Raw genomic sequence first — 22,122 nt, 5'->3', positions numbered from 1 at the left:
TCCAGATCACTTTATTCTGATTGAGAAGTACCAGTTCAGCCTCTACCCTGTGTTTGCTGGAGGAGTTGGCAAACCCAGAGCAACGGATCAGTTTACCAAAGGTGACTTACAGGATCTTTCTCCATGTTGCTTATGAAATAGGAGCTGGGATAAGTAAACTTTAAATGCAGGAGAAGCCTGTATCTTATCAGAAAAAAATGTCAGTAAAAAAGTAATTGTAATATAACTATAGACAGTGATCTAGACTTCAGTTGCTTTAATTTGAAAACTCTTTGTGGGATTAGTTGAGTGAGGGACCTAAATTCCCGTGTATCTAACTTAATAGCTGAGATCCCAGGTCCCTCTGATTCTTCATTCTCCAGTTGTGGACTATTCTCTTATTTCATATGCTCCGATTTAATTTCTTAATAGCAAGGGAGCAGTGGGCACCTCCCACAGGGATGGAGGAGTCACTTCAGTATTCAAAATAATTCCTTCCTTTTTGTCTATTTATTCTCAAGGTAAAGGTTTGTTGATGTGCAATAAAACTGTTTATGAAGGGTTTTTGTGTTTAAGCTGTTGTTTCTACTGTTTGTTACTTCCCTATTGCAAACTATTTGTTCACAGACAAATTCTTTTACTGCATTATTATCTGAATTCCTTTTATTTCCAGGTGGATATGAAAATGAGAATAATGCCAGCCTCTATGTGGTTCTGCCAATAGTTATTTCAACGTCAGTTCTGTTGCTTGGAGCTTTGCTGGTTTCGCACCAAAGGTAAGTTGTTCATTGTCATATGAAAGTCCCAGAAGGCCTTTAGAAGAAGGTGATGCAGCTTAGATGATGCCTGTCTGCTGAACTGGCAGGCAGGGTCTTTCTGGGGAAAGCTAGGAATTATTTTTATCGTATATTTGATGTACTGTACTGAATGGCAGTGGACTCTGTGGAATACAGCACCAAGAATTAAAGTGTCTTGAGTGCACAGGCTTGTTACCTTGTGAAAATCAGACCATTGCCCTTTCGGGTCTGGTGTCCTTGCAGTAAGATGATGATGATCAGTGCTGTTCATTTCCACTGGGAAGTATCACTTCAGCCTGTACCACATACTCCTTACTTCTGCAGAGTGATTTGTGGCCAAGTTAACGAGTGTCATGTGCTTTGACTTTGTAAAACACTCTGAGTTCTGTATTTAATTGTCATCGCAAACTAAGGTCTGAAGTAAAAGCCAATTGAAAAAAATCCCTCTGAGTTTTGTGGAAGGTGGGTTGGGGTCCTATTTAGCAAAGACTGCCTGTACCTTTTATATTTTGCAAAACTGCCACCTGGTATGTCACTTCTTTATTTCTTCATTTTTTCTATTAAATTTTGGCCATCTATAATATCTAATATGATGGTTTCATCGTCATAGTGTTCTGGATAAATAAAATTGCACAGATTCCTTTTCTGACATAGCAAAGGTGAATGACAGCAGTACAGAATATATGAGAACAGTACCAACTCCAGAATGTACCTAATATTTCAGAATGAAGAAACTATTTTGGGAAGATGTTCCAAACCCCAAGAATTGCTCCTGGGCGCAAGGAGTTAATTTTCAGAAGGTGTGTATTTCCCTGGTAATGCTTCTTCCCCCACCCCATGGGTCTGACTGCTGTTTGCTCAGTACTGAACTCTACCTATTGGTTAGACTAGACCCTACCTGAATTACTGCACGAAGCAACTCGGAGCCTCTGAAGTTAGCAATACAGCGGTCCTCTCAGCTGTAGGAAGCTAATAATCTGGAAGTGGGCCAGGACCAGAGACCGACACATCTTTTGAATGTAGGGGGTGTTTAAATTTCAGGGCAATTAGTAAATCAGTTGTAGAGTCCCATAGGTATAATGCTTACGCACCTCAGTGAGTGCCACGTGTGTATCAAAGGCCAAATTCTTTGCTGGGGTAAACTGCTTCTCCGTTTGGCACGTGAATCGGGAGCTGTGACATATAAGAGCCTTTACATGGACTTAGCCAGTTTGCACCAGCAGACAAAATTTCTCATGGTCGCAGAGTTTGAGAGTGTCTAGTCATTGAGACAATAATCTAAATTCAGGCCTGTTATTTCTAAAAGAAAGAACATCTTTCTTTTAGAAATAATGGCAGAAGATTTTTCAGGTATTTAATTTGCGTTCCCAGTGAAGGCTTCTTTTTCTTATCTTTTATTTTATTTCATTTCATTTAAACAGAGAATGGACATTCTTTGAAGTCTAATCATGGTCACTGCCTGCTGAACCATTGGGCCAGCTCCCAGGCTTCCTATACAGAGTTGTTAGAAGATTTTTCTATTTATATTCAGAAGACAGGAAACACAGATACAATACAATGCTGATTTGTTTAAATATAACGAATCCTGGAAGTAGCTCTGTCAAAAATCTAAAACGCCCTCACAAAAATTAGGAGCAAGTGCCATATTACAGACCAAAACACAGTTTGTCACTTGCACAGGCAGAAGCACTTACTTTAGATTTGGCGTTTTTAACTTTTGTTTACTGCCCTGCCCTACTGACTAAGGCTGTGACTGGCAAAGGGCTGGATACTTTCAAGCCCTAGCTTTCAAAAGGAGTTGAAAGAGCCCAGCCCTTCCCAGCATGCAGCCATGGAAGCAGAGACATCAGACTGGTTTGGGATTTATCCAGCTTGAGTGCAAGATTTGCCCAGTTATTGACTTCACTTGAAAGTGATTTTTTTTTTTTTTTTTTTACTCTGAGTATTTGTTCTAACCGAGAGCTAGCTTGGGAGTTTCCACTGACTCCAGGCACATCAAAGTGATCAAATCTCTTATTTGCACAAGTACTTCGTTGTCCCATTATGCTCTTTTGAACTTTTTACATGCATTTGGGAGTAGCAGCAACTCAGAGAATGCAGAAACTGTGTGTGTTGTGCCTTACTTTTTTTTGTTTGCTTGCTTGCGTGCTTTTCTTGAAAATACCAATGTGCATGTAATTTATACTGCTGCTTCATTTGTTATCATTTAAACATGCAGCCATATCAATGCAGATGCCTGAATAATCTCTAACATTAGATCTGTGTTTGAAAAAACAAGCCAGAAATCCTCAAGGAAAACCTGATTTTGGTGGTGTTAGGGCAGTTTCTGCTTGTTTTTTTACTTATACTTTTTTGTGGCTTTTTCATGTGCTAAAGTATTTACTTCTCTAATACACCATGCTGTATGTTTTAATGTTAAATGAAGCTCCTGGAAATCCTTCTGTTGGGGAAGATGCAGTTGTGGTCAGATGGAGTGAAGAGTGGGTGTTCTCCAGCCTGGTGGCAACAGTCACATTGGCTGGCGTTGGCAGAGCCTGTGCCTCTGGCTTGGTCTAGAAAGCTAAGTGTGTTTTACTTGCGCGGTTTGTTAAATCCCACACCAGTCTGACGTGTCTGCTTCCATGGCTGCATCCTGGGAAGGGCTGGGCTCTTTGAATAGCTGTTAATTGCAGGAGTATGAGTTGCACCGGTGCACCTGTATTTGTCTATTTAATCTTTTCATCTATAGCAGAAGGAGCTCGTGACAATCCTCACTGTCCCCGATTGCAAAGGTGCGTGAAATTTGCATGTTGGATTTAGCACATTGGAAATGATTCTCCTTGCCGACTGGTAGAGCTGAAATAAGTGTATTAAAGTTCGTGAAGTTTTAACTAGGACAGGAGGGTAAAGCTGACACCCTGGTGATACTGCTCCATATTCATATGCCTTGTTCCATAATTAACCGAAAAGAAATGATGCGCGCCAGTATGAAAGAAATTGAAGTTTGACATGATTTTTGACAGCTTGTTATGCAGTGGAAAGCATGCCTCTTCCATACGTTGTACTAATCTTACTGGAAAATGTTGCTTAATGTTCATTGCACTGAAGGCACGGCGCCTGTCCTCAGATTAGCATGATCACTCACTTCAGGAGTGTCCAAGGCCAGAACACATTCTTTGAAATCGTGTGTTTAGGGCCAAATCCTGCTTTTGTATGTGTGCATGGAATTTCCAGTAGAAAAAGCAGCGTACAGTACTTGTATGGTATTTTTCCTTAGTTGTAATAAGCATTGATTACATAAATAGCCTATATACCACTACTGGGAAGTTATGATGTCTTTCTGAAGGCATTTGATGTAGAACTCCTGTCTTGTCCCAGTACATATCAATATTAAATCCTTGAGTCAACATCTGATCATTACTTTGTATATTCAATATAGCACATTTGGTATTTGGTACTCCAGAACTGCACTTATAGAGTATTATTTTATCCTGATTGTATTGCTCGCAGCAGCAAGAGGTTAAAATCATAATCTAAAACAGGCAAGTCTTGCATCTAGACTCTGTCTTGCAAGCCTTTACATGTATGCATAATGTCAGAATCATAAAAATTCCTCTTATTTGCTCAATAAAATAGTAAACAAAAATAAAAAAGCTTTAGGACCTTATGTTGGAGAAATTACTTAAACACAACTACAAGAATTTTACAGGGAAATTAATATCAATCTTGCAAAGACTCATGCATATCTAAATTACCCTACTATGTCCATGGGCTGAGTTGCAATGTGTAAAGTTAAATATATGTGAAAGTCAAAATCTGGTCGCTGCAGAATCAGGCCAGTAGCATATTTTGATATATCCGTGTTTAGCAACTAGAGTGCAAAGTAATTTTGACTCTAACCTGTCTTAGGCATGGTAACTGGTTTACAGCTCAGAGGTAGTCTGTCGCTTATGAGACAAGTAGAACTTAAAACCTAGACTGAACAGGAGAGCAAAATACAACGTTGCTTGAAATTCCTTGTTTGTTTGGATCTCGTTTCATCTGGTCAGCGGAGTTTGGGAACCGGTGACCCGAGACTATGACTTTTCTCCTGAGTTTTATGAAATGCCTGTTGTTTAACACAGTGTGTGCCCAAATTATACCATACATGCATATACTGTGGAAATACAGCACTATTCACCCAGCTTACTCTGTAATTGCTGATATGCTATAGTTTTACATTTTCTCAGGACGTTGGATTATGCATTGTATTTGATTAAATATCTGACATGTTTTAATAAGTGATGTGTCTGAATTGACAGATGGTGGCCTTTGCCAAACAACATTCCTGTCTCTGAATGTGATGTATTTAATCTTTGCAGGCAATAATATCTGTATGTTTTCTGTGGTACCCATACGCATTTATAAGAGCAGATACTGGGGGCTGGGGTGAGGGAGCAAGCAGATTTTGGAAGGAATATAAACCATCTCTGTTCAGGGTAAACCAGCTGCTGGTTGTAGGAGGGCAGGCGTATCAGGAGGAAATGTGGTTTTTTGGTTGTTCAAAAGCTTCCCGATAATACATGTCTCCTGTTTGAAAATGCCACTGTGGGCAGTACACACTGAATGGACTGTTAGTCTGCTTTGGCACAGCAGTGCCTGTGTTCCCGTGTCAATTCGTAGCAAACCTGTGAGAGGGAAGATAGCTTTCATCGGGCGATGTAAGTTACGATTATTATGGCTTGAGGTATACAGTATAGTAGCAGCCTCCAGCTCATTTCAATAGCTGGTTAATTTTGTATGTGGTTATTGACATTATTTTGAAGACTAGGAGAGATTCCAGTGTGCAGGTTGGTTTCCGTATGGGAAGGTGATGGACTTGCCTGGGGCAAGACCCAAGGCAGTTAGAAACCTGCTCGCCAGCTTTGACAGGTGAGGGCATAGGCATTACTGATAGCTGGTCTAGACTAAAGTAGTAGCCTAAGATATGCAAGTTAGCTTACTCTTTTCAATAATTGTATACTAGTCTAAGTATTCTGACATGTTCCTAGTTGTTTTGGCAGCTTTCCTGCTGTAAAATATGGTTTGCTAATATACACAAAATCTGTTTTTATCTATTTGTTTTGTCTTGATTTCATTAGGAAATATATGTTTTTCAAGTGAATTTTCCGTTGTAGCTAGGAGTTCCAGTTTTGCTGTCAGTTCATGCTGTTGTTTATTTTACATGCATACATACTAGGTAGTAGTAAAGCATACATTTCTCCAAAATAAATGTGTGTTTCTCTTCATGCAGTTCAAACATACAGCTGCTATTCAGATGGGAATGCTCTAAAAATACTACAGAAAGGCTGAATTTGACCCTAAATAATATAATCCTAGCAGGGAAAGTTACTTTAGTTGACATGTAAATGATTAAGACTATGGTTTATACAATATAAATAAAAAGCCAAGGACATCTAAGGGTATAAGACCTTTGTCTTGCAAAGCACTTGTGTGTGTTTTTAACAATACGTGCATGTTTGTTAATGTTGAAATGAATGGGACCATTCAGCTGCTTCTGTTTCAGCTTAAATGGTGTGCTGTCTTGGCTGGAGTACTGAGCGCGTCACAGAACGCTTGCTTTGCCAGCACTTGACACACAAACAGGTTCTCGCTTTTTTGTCTTGTCCCTCAATCTTCACCTACACACAGACATAAAGAAAAGAGGAAATGTGTTTCAGAGGATTTTCAACTATATACTCTTACTAAAACTATGGCGTTTTTGTCTGTGATTCTTAAAATCAGTAGCTTCATACTGAAATAAAGCTATTAAATAATAGATGAGCATTAAAATATATCTTTTCTTCTAGCCTGAAACTTTTGAGCATCTTTTTATCAAGCATCCCGAAGCAATGTCATTTGAGCCTCTTCTTCTGGAACCAGAAATAGTGCTGGAAGACATCAGTGTTACTAAAGCATTGAAAAAAGAAGACGTGCAAGATTTTTTAGTAATTGATGCAATGTTTACAAAAATTCAAGACTCTGAACATGACTCTGCTTGTTCTAGCAGCCATTTCAATAGTAGCAGCTTCTCTGGGAGCTCCCATGATGACCAAATCAGTGGAGAAATTATGAGGCAGTCTGATATTAAATATGCTACTATTATCAGTAACTCCAGATCAAGTGGGCTTTACGAACAGAAAATGAATCTAAGAAGTTGTTTTGATAGATGCTTCTTAGCTGAAGATTCCTTAGTTCCAGGTGCCTTCTCAAGTAGCTCTTGGGAGGTGGGAAATGGGGCATTCCTCATATTACCTGATCCGCCTGGCAGGCAGCCCAGCAAGACTCTTTCCCTTTCCCTTATTTCTTCAGAGGGATTTTCGGAGCCTTCAGATCAGGATGACACTTTCACAGATGGAGATAGTCCTGAGCGGAGCCTGTATTATCTAGGGATAACATCATTGGACAAAAGAGAAAATGACATTTTTTTAACAGAAAGTTCTGGGGTGATGTGTCAGTTCCATACAACTGAGCTACTCAAAGATGTGGGGTTTCTTCAGCATACACCTCCTAATTTAAATGCATTTATCCAAAGCAGCCTTAAGTACAAAGCCATTGTGCCATATATGCCACAGTTTCAGATGACTGCTGCCAAGGTGCAAGAGACCACAGAGAAAAACTCTTAAGTCATCACACCATAATTTGATACTCTTAATGTCTGGGGTTTTTTTAGGTGTTGATACATTCCCCTGTTTTCCCTCTCCTGACTTCTTTCAGGAGCTCTCCTGTTTTGAAGCTGGGTAACTGGTTCTATATTTGAGTGCCAGGATTTTAGTAGGAAGAAATTCCATTTCTTGACCTAATTTTCAAATGTGGGGCCTTCCTTTAGAGATTTGATTGTGTTCAAGTTAGCTTCTGGTGCCAAATTATCTGTTGTTGATGCCTGTTAGGTGTATGTCTGAGCACCCCTGTGACGAACTGCACTTGAAATTGGACTCCGTGCTGTAGGCGTTCAGGTGAGAGGATGGGATGTGATCCAGATGCAGTCTGTGCTAACACTCAGTCCTCAGGCGCTCTGCTAGGCTGTGGTCTGTCCCCAGGGCAGAGCCTTCGACAGATTTGTAAGCCCTCTGTAGCCGCAGCTGCCTGCCACAAATGTGCATAGCCACCACATTGCTCATCTGCAGGCAGAGCACAGCAGTACCTTCCAGGTGTCGTCAGTGATGACAAGAGACTCTTCCTCCAGCAGGGGAGAGGTAGAGGAGTTGGGGCTTTTGCAGGCCTTGGTGTGGAGATTCCCAAACGCTCCTCAAGGGCTGGGAAGGATTCAACCAACATAACACCAAGTGAACACAGCTCCTTTTTAATGCCATTACTAAGTGGCGCTTTACAGGCCCGATGTGGATTGCACCCAGTTCTGTAGCAGTGGGCTTCTTTCAATTTATTGTTGTCAAACATGACCGTGTTTTCCACAGGGGTGAGCACAGTGTGTCTGTTGGCAGTACAGACCCATACGCACATTCCTTCTCTCTGTTTAGGAGTAAAGTATCTCTTCTCTTCAAACATGTCAGCAAACTGCGTGGAAAGAACTTGTTCTTGTTTTAGGGTTTGCTTGGGGACCCCAAGGGCAAGGCAGAAAGGAGCGACCTAATATGTAGATTGAAATATGCACGTGTGGTGTTTTGGGGGGAAAGCTCAAATGTGTCCCTTCACTGGGAGCGATTTGGGACACCGAGTGCTACAGACTGAGTCGACCTGGATGCGCGGTGCAGCCACTGGATGCTCAGAAAGACTGCCAGGTTATGATGCTTCGGTATCCACTTAGACTGGTGGTAAATGGATGCATTGTACAAATAGCAAATACATTTGTTAGGCTTTTTGTTCTCCAAAATCCTGATGTATTTAGTGCTTAGCTGACATCTGTGTTAAATTGAGCCTGTGAATACACAGATGGTCCACATGAAAAAGCAGTCAGAACGCTGTATTTCAGTTGTTGAAAGGGAGGCCCTGACCGATGATGGCACACTTGTGGCTGCTGTTAGGGGGTCTCTTTTAAAGTAAATTGGAAATATTCATCAGTAGCATCAAAGAGCTGTAAAAAGACCTGTGAGTTCAGAGACATGTGCTGAACAGTGCATCAGTGTATAAAACACTCCCTGAAGAAGCAACGGTTCCAGTAGCTAAAGACTTACGGTACTGCAAGAAGAGAAAGAGAATCAAAATTCTTGTGGCTACATTAATTGTGGGGTGTTTTCCGGGTAGAATGATGTACTTGGAAGTAAAATGTCCACATCGTTGTTGTTGAACATGAGATTCTGGTACAAATGGTACTGCCGTAAAACTTAACAACTCTTCCAAACCCCTTTCCTAAGAGCCCACAGTAGAAAAGGCAGTGATTTGATCCAAGGATCCTGTATTTTTGATCTTTGGTGAGCTAGCCTGTCTGTATGGACTTGGAGAAGTTGGTTTGCCTTCACAAGCCCTGCTCTGCTCAGCTGAAAAGCTTCAGATGGGAGGAAAATTAGATCTTGCATCTCAGCTGTATTTTCTGGGATAAGCAGGTAAAGAAAACCGCACTTAATTTGCAAGCCAAATATATTTTTTCTACTTCATACTTAGTCAATATTTTTGTATACATGCCAAAGATGAATATATTGTGTATTCCAAAGCTAAATTTATGTAAAACTTATATAAACAATTAAAAAAAAAAGGGCAAAACCCAGCAACAATAGTAAATGGTAGGAGAGGTGTGGAAAAACTTTAATATATTAGTGATAAGAAATCCTATGGAGCAAAAGGGACCAAAGCAAGTATTTATCTGCACTTTGAATTTAAGACAAGCCTTACAAAAACACCCACTGCTTTTTCTCAAACAAGCCGCTAACCTGGCTCTTGCTGGGTGTCTTTGTTTCTGGATGTTGAATATGACACAAATCTAACGTTCTTGTTTCAAAAATATTATGTATGGCGGGGGGAATTAAAACATGGTTTGTGTTAGTAACCAGAACTAACTGGTTCACTTGTCACTGAAAATGTGATTGAAGGCTGCAGGGACAAACCTGAAGTCTTGAAAAGGTTCCTGTAGAGTTCCAGGAGTAAAGCTGTGATTAGCACCCAGGTGAATGCTAAACTTAGAATTCATCTGAAAAAAGAAATTCACTCCTGCCAGCATGTGAACTTGATGTGGCACAACCTCCAGGGTCCTACGAGTGCCCCGGGAACGGGCTCGGGTGTTGGATTCTGCCTCTCCTGATGGTTTGTCCACCAGATCCAACATCCCCTGAAGTCTGAAGATGCAGGGAGGCTAGTGTAGGTCGGCTGCCCCACCAAACCCACCCCAGCTAACGCCACGGGGATCCCTCACGTGGTGCAACTGAATTTGGGGTGGAAGACCTAGATTCCTGCACACCAACCTTCTCTTCTTGTTAACCTGGGATGCAGAGGTAATGTGAACTATTGAAATGCAGTTTTGTGACAGCTGCCATAGTATAACCATATCACTTTCTGTTCGGAGGAGAAACTCCCCTCCCAGTGCCCCTGCAGCACACCCATCTGCTGAAACTTCTTGCTGTTGGGAAGTGAAAAGGGTAGTGCAGTTCTCTGTAGACTGGAATAATAAACACGTGGTTCATCTTGAGGTTTGGATTTCTTTAATTACAGTGTCCAGAAAAATTATTTAGTTGCATTTGAAGATCGTCTTTCTCAAGACATGAAAAGCTCACATTGATGTTACCGTACAAAGTCCTTATCCGGTAACTCTGTAAGGACAGGAGTACCATTAACCATGGGAACGATCAGCTGAGTGAACCAGTGAAGGCTTTCCTGGGAACATAGGAAAATGCAGGAGTTAATCTTCTGTCCCCTGTCATGCAGGACTCCGACATGCCTCAGAGCTGATGGCAGGAGAGCATTTGCGGCCTGGACTTGCTGTGATGCCTGTAGCTGTGCTCGAGGGTTGCTATGTTAAAAAAGAAGCACAGAGCGTCTTCCCTCGATGGAAGCTGGTAGATATCCAGATATTGCCACCTTTGGGAGTCCAGCCCGTCCTCCTGGGTGCCTCTCTGCCATCCCAATTGTGTTTTTTTCCTAAAGGCCAGAGCAAGTGGTGCTCCTTAGAAAAACAAACCGGTGTGGTATTTACAAAAATCCCTGCTGTGAATGTAAGAAATACTGCAAATATTATCTGATCTCTTCTGCTTCAGCAAAAAGATTTTAAGTATAATTACTCTAGAACCAAGCAATTTAATCCCTTAATGTAGGTATGCCTTTTCTGAAGCAACCTTCACACCATGTCTTCAATTCCTAAGTTTCTGATAGTGCAGGTAAACCCAGGTCCCGACCCATAGCGAAGGGCAGAACACAGCTGTACGAGTTTATTCAATACATACTTCCTAAAACAGGCTCTCAGTCTGGCATTTTCATCCGTATCGAATGGACATTCAATCCCGCTCTTCACCTTTCTTCACTCTTGTATAAAGCCAAAATCTGCATATCCTGAATCCACCATCTGCTGCCGTCTGCCTCTGCCCTGGTCTCCCGTTACGGTTTCAGCTCCGGCGGCTCCTGCAGGCAGCATCTGCCTTTGGGAGAGGAAATTAAGAGCTGGGATCAGTTACCGCATTCTTTTCTCACCATTATATTTTCCCGTCAACTTCAGGTCAGTTTGTTTGTTTAACAAAGCTGAGTACTTCCTATGCCATGTTAGATAAGTGTTTTATTCTGTGTTTACAGTGGTCTCCTCCTTTCACAGGGCAGCCAATACATGTGCTTTACGCAGGAGCAAAATCTCATTTGCTTATTCCTGGGTGAGACAAAGATGGGCAGGTACGGTGCCTGGGCAAAGGCATGTTGTAAGGTAATTTTGGAGGGTTGTTTTCCCTGCAAAGCTGCAAGCAGACAGCCCTCCTGCCTTCTCTCTGTGGCTTCACATCTGGTGCTCCGTGTCACGAGAAGGGCTGGACCAGCGGGCGCCTGGCCGGCTGCGTGTGCCGAGCAGCTGGTCTTCTACCAGGGCTGGATTTTGGTTGTTGGAGACCTGAGACTCAATTCCCCCTCGATGTACTGGAGACACGCTCCACCCACAGCAACGGAGTTTTGCTTTTGCCAGTAGCGAGTTTGAGTGTTGATTTTTAAGAGCAGATACATCATTATTAAGTACGTAGGAACTCTAAAAGCTATACAGCAATTACATCTGCAAGCACAACCCTCTTTCAGGCACGTTTCTTATGAAAGACAGTGAAACTTAAATATGCCATTACGCATTTAGAATTAAAGTTATCAGAGGAGAAAAACTTCTGTATTAATCTCCCAAGGAAGATTTTTCCTGACAGCTGGACTGTCGTAGCCAGAATAGGAGCTCCCACTCACTTCAAAATGTCTGTCTGCTGAGGCAGCGGGTGCCAAGGGACACAGCAATTTCACCCAGCGAAGGGCTGGAAGGAGAGGTTTATACCACGAGTTGTGTACTCGAAGCTGTCTGAAACGGAACGGAGCCAGGAGTCCACTCTTGGTGCCTCTCCTGGGCTCTGGCCCCGTCTTGGCAAGAGACCCAGGAAGCCCCTGCCAAGAAATAGGGAGAAAGTAGGGAACAGGGTTAGGCCGTGATCTGCATCAGAGGAAGAGGGTTGCTGGGGCAAAGCGGGTTTCAGCTGATGACCTTCATCTTCATCCCTGGTCTGATGCAGTCACCTCCAGCCAGGGCCACTCCTGGGCTCTGTGCCTGGGAGAGCCGAAGGGCCTTGCCTGCCCTGGGGCACGGTGAGGGAAGAGAAGTGCTTGCAGAAACGCATTTTAGAGTGTCCTGAGAGCACGGTGCCACCATAAACCTGGGGCTTGGCTGCCCCGGGTACTTGGTACTACTACCCAGCGTAGTTTCTGTTTGCTTCTAATAGTGAAACTGTTAATGCTTCCCCGTAAATATACCTATGCCTTTGCTACAATTAAGTGTTAATTCCCAGTAAAGTTGGTCATTTTGCAGAGAGATGGGTTTTTTTGCCATGGCTCCACACCCACCAGGAAAGGCCTTTTCAATTTAAACTGGACAAGCAATCAGGAGGAACCATGTGCAGCTTCTGAAGTACATATGAAGCCCTAATATTAAGCTCTTGCAAATTAATTTTGAAGAGCATTCAGGAATATAGCTCATTTATATAAGAAAATTAATCAAATGTGTCATTATTCCTTTTACATGTCACTTGCAGCTAAAGTTAAATGCCCTTTTTTTTTTAAACTGCAGTTGATGTTTGAAGCAGCAAGAAACTGGTTTTCACATTTCGTACATCGGTAGATTGTTAGTCTGTCTTTGAGCCATTGCTCTGTGCAATCAGCCTTGCGTTTAAAAGTTTGCAGTAAAGCAGGGTTTGTGGTTTTCTTTTCCCCTTGCATAAACTGTGAACTAATTTCTTTTCTGTATGTGGCTTTTACTTCTGAGGCATTTATGGTAATTATTTCCCGCTGATGAGAGTGTAACATGAAACACCACTTTCTAAGTGTCAGAGTAATTTTGTAATTATTTTTGTGAATAAAATGTTTATTGTTGATGTAACTGTTGAATAGCTGTTTGCCTATTGTAGCGAGCCTTTGCCTAGTGTGGGAGCCAGCCGTCTGTGAGAGCCAGTCCTGCCCCCCGTCACTTCCCACTGATGAACTCGACCACCGACACGCTACTTAAGTTGGGAAAGTCTTTAGCGTTTCACTTTACAGTGTACTGGAACTGGACCTTGAAGAGACCAGAGTTGCTGTATAATAACATTTCTATCGGCTGGCTCTTGAAATGTAACATACTGTTGTCCCGCAGCGTCCCACGCTGGGTGACCGCGGCCCTGGCTTGTGCAGCAGGTCCCTGTGCAGCCGGACACAGGGCAGAGCTCAGAGGAATCCGTGGCAGGTATCCCCACTTTTGCTAGGATGGATGATCTTAAGGGTCTTTTCCAACCTAAATGATTCGATGACCTGGCTCATTTGTTGCACACACACCTGGTCCTTCTGTGCCCGTGCCTGCAGGCGCAGGACTAACTGATGTAAAAAGCAGATTTCTTGCCCTTGTCCCTGCCCAAATCCCTCCTTCATTAGTGCGGCTGGCACAGCACATGTAACCTGCTCGATGCCTGCTCTGGTTTTTGGCATTTCCCTCCCTGCTTTGAGTGAAATATTCTGTGATGAGATGCTGCAGGTTGTCTCTGTTATTTTGAGAACGCTGACAAGTGCATTGCTGTGAGCAGCCTCTGCCCCACAGACACAGAATTCAGGCTGATTTGGGACAGAAATGGCAACATGAAGCACTCAAGCGCCCTGAAAAGCCACTGAGTCCCATGGGAGCCGGGTTGTCCCCATCTCCCCTTCCCTGCTCACGCCTTCGCCTGAGGAGCCATTGCCACCTGCCGGCCTCTGCCCGGCATGGGGCTGTGTGGGGAAGGAGCCCCCATGTCCCTAACCCGAGTTATTGTACTTCACAAGCCCCTGGGCATTACCTTGCCCTGCAGCCAGGTGAGGGCCTGGTGCACTCACCCGCTCATGCGCTGCAAAGTCCTGCTTTATGTATGGGTCTACCCCCCGGGAACTCTCTCGTCCCTGTGGGCACCACAGAGCCCGGGGGGACGCACCAGGCGTGACCAGCCCAGGTGGCACGTCTCTGCCCCAGGAAGCGTGGAGGATCGATGGATCCTGGACATGTAAGGGAAAGTCCTGTGATGCAACCAGGATTTGCAGCGGGATGCTGGAGGGGAAGAGGGACCAATGGAGACAAGCAATTAAACATTGAAAGTTGTTTTTTTCCTAAGAAATACATAGCTAGTTTGTCGTGGGCTGGGCTGTTGGGTTTTTTTGCCTTTAAATAAACACAGAAGAGGTAGAATTACCTCTTTAGGTATTTCTTTTATAGCCTGTCTCCCCGACGGCTGTGTTATGCTCCAGTGAGAGGGACAGTGTCTGTCCCCACTGGGGCACTTAAATGCGGAGGCGCTCTCTGCTGCAGAGGGGGAAGGGCTCGTGTTTTTCTCATGTCTCTGAATAAAACTCCTGGCACTGCCCAGAGCCTGCGGCTCTCCAGGTCGCTGAGCCTGTCCTACCAGCTCCCTGCTCACCTGCCAGCCCCCTGCCCAGGCTAAGTCTGGGGCTGAGCTTGCCCTCGCCCGCCAGCTGTCCTTACCAAAACCTTCACCACCAGCTGCAGAAGAGCAGGGCTGGTCCTGCTGAGGGATGGTGCCGCTGGATCGATGGGGATGGGGAGGCAGGAGGAGACAGGACATGATCCTTTTATGTGTCTCTGTAAAAAAAAAAAAAAGTGTGCTGGGGAAGAGTATTAATTTTTGGAGATTTCAATCTAATGTATTCTAAGGTTGTCTGTAATAAATACTACAATACGATGCACTTCTGGAGTGTGTTTTTATAGTTATTTGAATATTTTGAGTAATAATATTCTACACAAATATTACAGCTGGTTTTATTATCCTACTTTATTACAGTTTTAGTGCAGTAAACTACCACTGTCACTAACATAAGTTATCCCTACTGACATGTGGCAACATGACAGGGTATGGCCAGAGCACGATGGCTTTGGAGGCTGTATTTCATTTACAGGGGTAATGAGCGCTATCTCTGTAAGTGCACCATCTTCTTCCTTTCTGCAGTATATATTTTGAAGACCTGCAGGTGAAATTTGGTGAAGCGGGTAGTCACTGGCCGCAGGCAGGTTTCCATCCCCTGGCAAGTTAGGCAAATTAACCTGCGGGTACCAGCTGGGGCCAAGCTGCTGCGTACGAAGGGCTATTTCTCTGCACAGAATTAGTACTTAATTTCCTTGATTCCTCTTTGATGGAACACGGTTCACCAAGCCTGCACGTCACCCTCACCTCCCACCACAGAAGAGGCAGAGGATCCAGCCCATGGTACGCACCACCGGCCTGCGCAGGGGGAGCTGGTGGCCGGGAGATGGCGTCGTCAAGTAGAGAAGACATGTCCCCTGCGTGCCTGCAGCCGCTCCGCTGCCCCGGCCAAAGCCCTGCTGTTGCCCACTTGCTCTGTTTTTCGGGGGTCGCTGCCGGCCGGGGGCAGAGGACAACCCCCTCGCTGAGCATCCCTGCATCTCTCTGAGACACGGGGTCTGACCTTCTGTCGCTGCTACCAGTGAGATCTGTTCTGTCCGGTTAAATCTCAGTGTGCCGACTCAGTGAGTGTTTTATGATAATAACACAAAGCTACTTTTATGTAATGAAATTGCCAGTCTCATAGGACACTCCAAGAGCCTTTAGCCTGTCAGTGAGCTACTGGCCCCCAAACCTGCGCAGGGCAGGAGAGACCCCATTTCTCTCTGCAAGAGCTCAGCAGTGCCGTTGTACAACCTGGTGTCCCACCGAATGCGCACTCGGGGATGGAGGAGTGCCCGATACACCTGGACGGGCTGGAGAAATGACAGGAACCTCATGAAGTTCAACAAAGAAAAATGCGAAGTCCTGCACTGGGGAGGAATCGCCCCCAAGCACAAGTACAGGATGGGAGCCAGCTGGCTGGAAAGCAGCTCTGCGGATAAGGACCTGGGGGTCCTGGTGGACACTGAGTTGGCCGTGAGCCAGCCACGTGCTCCTGTGACAAAGAAGTCCCCCAGCACCCTGGGCTGCATTCAGAGCTCTGCCAGCAGGTCGAGGGAGGTGATTTAAAAATACAGAAGTGAGCAATACATGCTTCAAATAGTTACCCAGACTGTGATTTTGCTGTGGATATTCCAGTTTATGTGTTCCCTATTGCAGAAAAAGTAATTAAAATGCAGGTTTCTGGTGTGAACTTCTGTAAGAGGAATGATCCCATTCCTCCAGTCTTTCTTCTGCTGGGAAAGCTACAGGAGTTAATTTTGTCAAGGCTTGAACGAAATCCATAGGCCCTGGTGTGCATACAGATTTTTCTGATGTGCAACAATAAAACACCAAGATTTCAGCACTTGACCCGGTGGCCAGATGCTGCCATTCACAAAGACTCAGTGGCAGCATTGTGGCTCTCACAACTGAGCACTGCGCTACTGGCACGCAGGCCCAGGAAGACCAAAAGGACCCGCAGAAATAATTTCCTTTCAAGAAGAGCCAAACTGGAAATACGCAGCACCCTCGTGGATGGAAAACCGCTTGGTTTTGGCAGGTGCCATTCTGTTCACTAATTATCCTAAACAAAAGAAAAGTGAATTGTCTGTGTGAGACTCTAATTAATTACTACCCATCAGGAGCTTCTTATGCAAGAGCTGTCATCAGCAAAGCAGGGAAAGGCACTGAGAAACTCTCACTAGGAGATCTGAAAATCAGTCTTGATGGCTTATGAAATAATGCAGTGTCCTGCTGTTAGGGAATGAATGGAAAAACAAATGATGAAGAGAGATGGAGGAAAGGAGATCCTGGGGGGGCCTTTAATGTTGATGAAAAGCCTTGGACAGCGAGGTCTCTGGGCTGTGTGGAGCCTGTGTATGATAAAGGTCACGGCAGTGCACACCTCTGTTTGTATTTCAGCTGTAATTAGAGTGTCTTGTCTTGCCTTTCTTACCACCAGCAATGCACAGTGCCTCTTTGCATAGTCCTAGACGGGTCCTTTCTGGATGCAAATGAAGCTCATTTCCTATCCCTGAAAATTAATTTTTAAACATCCATTTATGTCTTTAAACCTGAGCACAGCATTAAGGACAGATAAACGCAAAACTTTCTGGTGCTACTTTTACAAAGCTGCTTCTCAGCAGAGAAACTCATTTCAATATTGAAACCAACGGCTTGGCAGCTGTGTCACTTTGTGAGGAAGAATGGATGTGATGGGAAAGCCGAGGAACAGACTCACTGTTAATTCTCCCAAATCAAAGCTGGCAAGGCAGTGCTGGGAGACTTATACGTAGGTGGGCAAGAGACACAGTGCAGGCTGGAACTTGTGCTAGAAAGAAACACTCAGAGACTTATTTCAAGCTTCAAATGATGATTAAAGATCTGGGCCAGAAGAGCCTGGCAGTGAAATAATTATTTAGTCTTCTGCCTGCCTAATGTCAAAAGCGAGTTGCAGAGACCTGATGCTGTTTTGCTAGAGCAGCTTGCCATCCCTCTGCTTTCAGTTGTGTGGTCGTGAAAACACCAGCTGAGGAACTGCGCAGCTGCTGCTCCTTAGTAAGTGGGGACCGACTCACTCCTCAGCTCTGGGACCAGGAGAGTGCCCTGTTGGGGAGCTCGGGCCTGAGCTCCCTTTCTGCACTGCGCACCGTCCTGCATGCCCTGGCAATTTCTTCTGGCTGGAGCAGGAGGAAAGACAGCTACAGAGAGATTTCTTCCTACAACTGTATCTAATACGAGGGATGTTTGCTGGGTTTCCTTTTGTTTCAATCCACAGGATTTTGAAATGCACTCTGAAAATACAGACAACATTTTATTTGCATCTTGTCATATAACTGTGGGTCCCTTTTGCTCTTTTTCCTATCAGTTGGATATGAAAACAGATGTTGAATTAGGAGCCCTGTCCTTATCACTCTATGATGACTAACACCCAATTTCCTGTCTGGGGTTTTAATAGATTGCTCTCTAAACCACTTGGAGCTATCTAGCTGAAGCAGCCGCTCCTACGTTGTTGCATTAGCAAGGTTAAAACTGCACTAGCTTTTGCAGAGATCTAAATTCAGCGTATCTGAAGATATATTTCAATGCAAGTGCTGCTTTGTGACACCTTCACGGTCCTGCCCAGAATCATTAAGTAGTGACAGCGACCAGAAACACAAGCCAGGCTAGTGTCAGTGTCTGAGGCAAACGAGAAGGGCCAAATGCCAGCAAGACATGAGCTCTCCACAACCCGCCCAGCTGTAATGAGCAAAGGAAGGAAAAATTCTGCTTTGATGATGATTTGGATAGCATGGGTTTGGAAGAACAGATTTTGCCCCACAATTTCTAAGCTGACCATACACCTTCAGCACCCATTGCTAAAACCCTCTGTCCTGCTTACTCCATCGCCAGCAGACATGAACCAGCTGGCCCTGTATTTAGCACTCCACTCTGCTAGTGTCAAATCTACAGGAAAATACAGGGGATCTTCAGAGAGCAAATATTTCCACTGCTGCCACATATGTTAGCAAAACAAATCATTAGAATTGAGTTTAATATACACCACTCAGATCACAACCTGAATCTTGTCTCGCCTGCCATTAAAGTGGTCAGAGCTATGGCTGACATTCATTGCTCTAAACAGCTGTTGTTTATTTGATCTTGTTTTCTTCTAACTTCTTTTTCTTGGATCAGTTATTGTCAGGCTAAACATAGAAGATTTTCTTGTTTTAAAAATTTGCTGTTTTTTGTAGGCAAAATGTAGTGTGTGAAAGACAGTGGGACTTCCCTTGCCAATTTGAGATCCTTTTTCACGCTCCAAAAAATCACAGGGTTAGGGTCTAAAGTCTAAATGGCTACTGCTTTGGTATGTTTTTAGAGAGCTGATATTAATTAGCTGAGCCTAGTAAATTAATTGTTTTGTAAAATCGGTTATGTTAGTGGAGTTGTACCCTGACTGAATTAGACACATTTTTTGGACATGATTTTCTAAATCTAGTGAAAAACCTAGATGCAAACAAGAAAGCTAAATAAGACCTTGTCTTTGTAAGCGTCCTTACACGGAGAAAAATCACTTCCCTGTGCATTTACCAGATTAACCCTACAGATCGTGTAGCTGCCTTCTTTAGCCAGAGTGTTACTGATAGACCAGGAGCACCTGTTCAGACTTGCTCACTGTGCTGACACAGAGCAGTCCCCCAAGAGAAGAAGGTTGGGCTACAACAGCTGACACACTGTGCAAATACTGCGCGTCCACACAGTCCTTCTGCTGGTGGCTGTGGGTTATTGAGGACTTCAGATGTTTGTGTGTGAGATGTAGCTTACCTGGGCTGCACTCTGTATTTGTCAGTTTGTGTCTTTGTGTGCACAGGCAAGGGCAACAAAACCTTGTAATGCAGACCAAGCTGGATATGACCTGCAGGAAAGAAGTGAAGAAAAACACCTTGTAAAGAACGACGGATGATAGTAATGGGTGCTGGCAGTCTGCATACAGTACTGAGCAAGCCAGAGGACACAGGTCACAGCTGACAGTGGTCTGTGCCCTATTTACAACGTATAGTGACCTGGAAGAGGAAAAGCAGAAGGTTGGCTCAAATCATCGAAAGACTACAATTCCTAAGGAGAATGATGTTGTCAGTCGAGATGAACAACTGGAAAAAGGGACAAGAAGCATGGGAGCGCTAATAGCCAGCATAAAGGGACATGTTCATCCTACTGCTGAATTTATCTCAGGAAAAACACTGCAATGTACAAATCTAATTGTAGCCCTTAACAGGCAATTTTGAGCCATCCATTCTTCAGGGCTGATCAAAACACATTGAGAGCTGAAGGAAAGAAGTGTGAAATGGTAGGAAGCTGTCATCTAGACACCTTATGGACTTCCAAGACAAAGTGTCACAGGCCAGTTTACACACATTTGTCTAGACTCAGACTTGCAGATCAATACAGGAAAAAGGAGGCCAAAGTCTGTGGAAGAAGTGCCTGTTTCGTTACATGCAGCAGTGTGAAAGATGGGATGAGACTGCTCTACATGCCTCGTGCTTATGATGGAGAGTGACCCTGATGTGGCTCTTGTCATTTTTCCTGGTAGCAAAAGAGAGCAAATCACTTTGCAAGGCACAGGCACGTGTGAGAAGTGGAAAGGAGGGCCCTGACCAGCCTCACCTGGGGCCTCCACCCACACCCTCCGCCCAAGGACTCTATTTTAAAGCTCAGCCCAGGGCCCTCAGCCCCTACCTGGGCTATGCTGGAGGAGCACTTGTCTGTGGCTCCATCACAGCTGTACATGGCCATGGACTCTGTTGATCCCAGCCTGTGGGCTGGCTTCACCTCAGGCCTGCCTCATCACTATGGATCTGCCTAGCAATCACTGGGATGTGTCTCCTGCAGTTACTGTCGCTGGACCTGATCCAGCCAGAGCACCACTGCCCCCAGAACCTCAGGACAGAGGCTTGGAAGTCTGCCTGGAGGAATGGTGAGGTAGTGAGGCCTATGTTGGAACAAACCAGGCATAAATCTCATAAAATGTGATAGCTGGGGGTTTTTTTAGATCACTTGAAATGATTTCTTCTAAGCAGCTGTAAGGAAATGGTATGCAGAATAGATTATTTGGATTGGGTTGGCGATTTGTAAATATCCTGCCAGAAAAACTACAGTGTGAATAGAATCGTGGAATAATGGAGGCGGGAAGGGACTTCTGGAGATTGCCTAGTCCAACCCCCTGTTCAAAGCAGGGTTAGCTAGGGCAGGCTGCCCAGGACTGTGTCCAGTTGGGTTTTGATAGTTGAACAAGTTTAAGGTATAATTTCCAAAAGCGTTATTTTCCTCTATGGAAAACGGGTTGTGCAAGAATCATCACTTGGGATTTCCACAACTGATGTGGGAAGAGAAAGGCCCACTGAGGGAATGGGTTGAAACTTCATTGAAATTTGTGGTTGTAACTATCTGTTAAGGATAAATGATCTTAAACCTGTTTCATAGCAATATTGAGCCTTTAATATTTGTTACAAAGTAAACTTATTTTCCTATTCCATGTAAAATATTAATGTTTAATTAAATTAAGTGGCTGGATTGCTGGCACTTTATGAAATCAAACCTTTCCCAACAGATGAAGAATGCTAGCTTTAATGTCAGGACTTAATTTCTTCTATCTGTTACATGTATTACTTGTGATCAGATCAGTTTATTAGATGGAACTTTAGCTGGTTCCTTCATAAAATACAAGGACCTTCCAGCCTTAGCTGTTATGCAAGACAAGAGCTGAAAAAATATTGTTAGCGGCTTTTTTTTCACAGAATTCATCAGCATCTAGCCAACAGACCAGCCCTCCCTCCTACAGTTTTATAAACTGGGCTGGATGCATCAACACTTGGGTTTCAGGCTGCCAGCCAGTGAGTCCTCACAGTGAGGACTAGAATTATTCACCAGCAGGTTTCTCTGCAAGTGTCAGCTTTGCCCACTTCCACTTTGACCCTCCCAGGGATTTAGATATTCATAAAAGGCTCGATTGAATGAATCAGCTCTGTCTGACAGCCTTGTCAATTAATACCGGGTGGCTGAGGGGGAGGAAGAGGAGTGAAGTGCATGTACTGATCAGTGTACACAACCAAGGCTGTGGAGAAGCTACAGCACGCTAGCTAAGAGATGTAAGCTTCTTCCTTTCTCAGTACTTTGCCTCAAAGAAACATTCTTGTCCTGTCCTCCCTGCTAAAACCAATACCTGATCTCTTGGGGGCAGGGGTTAAGGTGGTACCTTTGGGGCCTGTTGTGAAAGCTGTTGAACCTTGAGCTCAATCAATGGGAACACCCAGCTTTTCCAAAAGAGGGCACGAAATAATCCACCTTCCTGCTGATATTTTTTCTGC

At 44.1% G+C, this 22,122-nt stretch overlaps 1 protein-coding gene across 1 annotated transcript in view; it reads left to right on the top strand.

Annotated features, from left to right (window-relative positions):
• LEPR (leptin receptor) overlaps positions 1–10,917 on the top strand; it is a 35,397-nt gene extending 24,480 nt beyond the window's left edge. The window contains exons 14-17 of the mRNA XM_076339994.1: positions 6–101; positions 653–755; positions 1,501–1,576; positions 6,584–10,917. Of these exons, the coding sequence (XP_076196109.1) occupies positions 6–101; positions 653–755; positions 1,501–1,576; positions 6,584–7,399 (1,091 nt within the window). The 3' untranslated portion in view covers positions 7,400–10,917. The remainder of the gene's footprint in view (positions 1–5; positions 102–652; positions 756–1,500; positions 1,577–6,583) is intronic.
• Positions 10,918–22,122: the final 11,205 nt, after the last annotated feature.

Source organism: Aptenodytes patagonicus, chromosome 5 (genome assembly GCF_965638725.1).
Source record: "Aptenodytes patagonicus chromosome 5, bAptPat1.pri.cur, whole genome shotgun sequence".
Taxonomy (NCBI): domain Eukaryota; kingdom Metazoa; phylum Chordata; class Aves; order Sphenisciformes; family Spheniscidae; genus Aptenodytes; species Aptenodytes patagonicus.
Note: the sequence above shows the minus strand (reverse complement) of the source record. Positions and strands in the feature narration are given on the sequence as shown.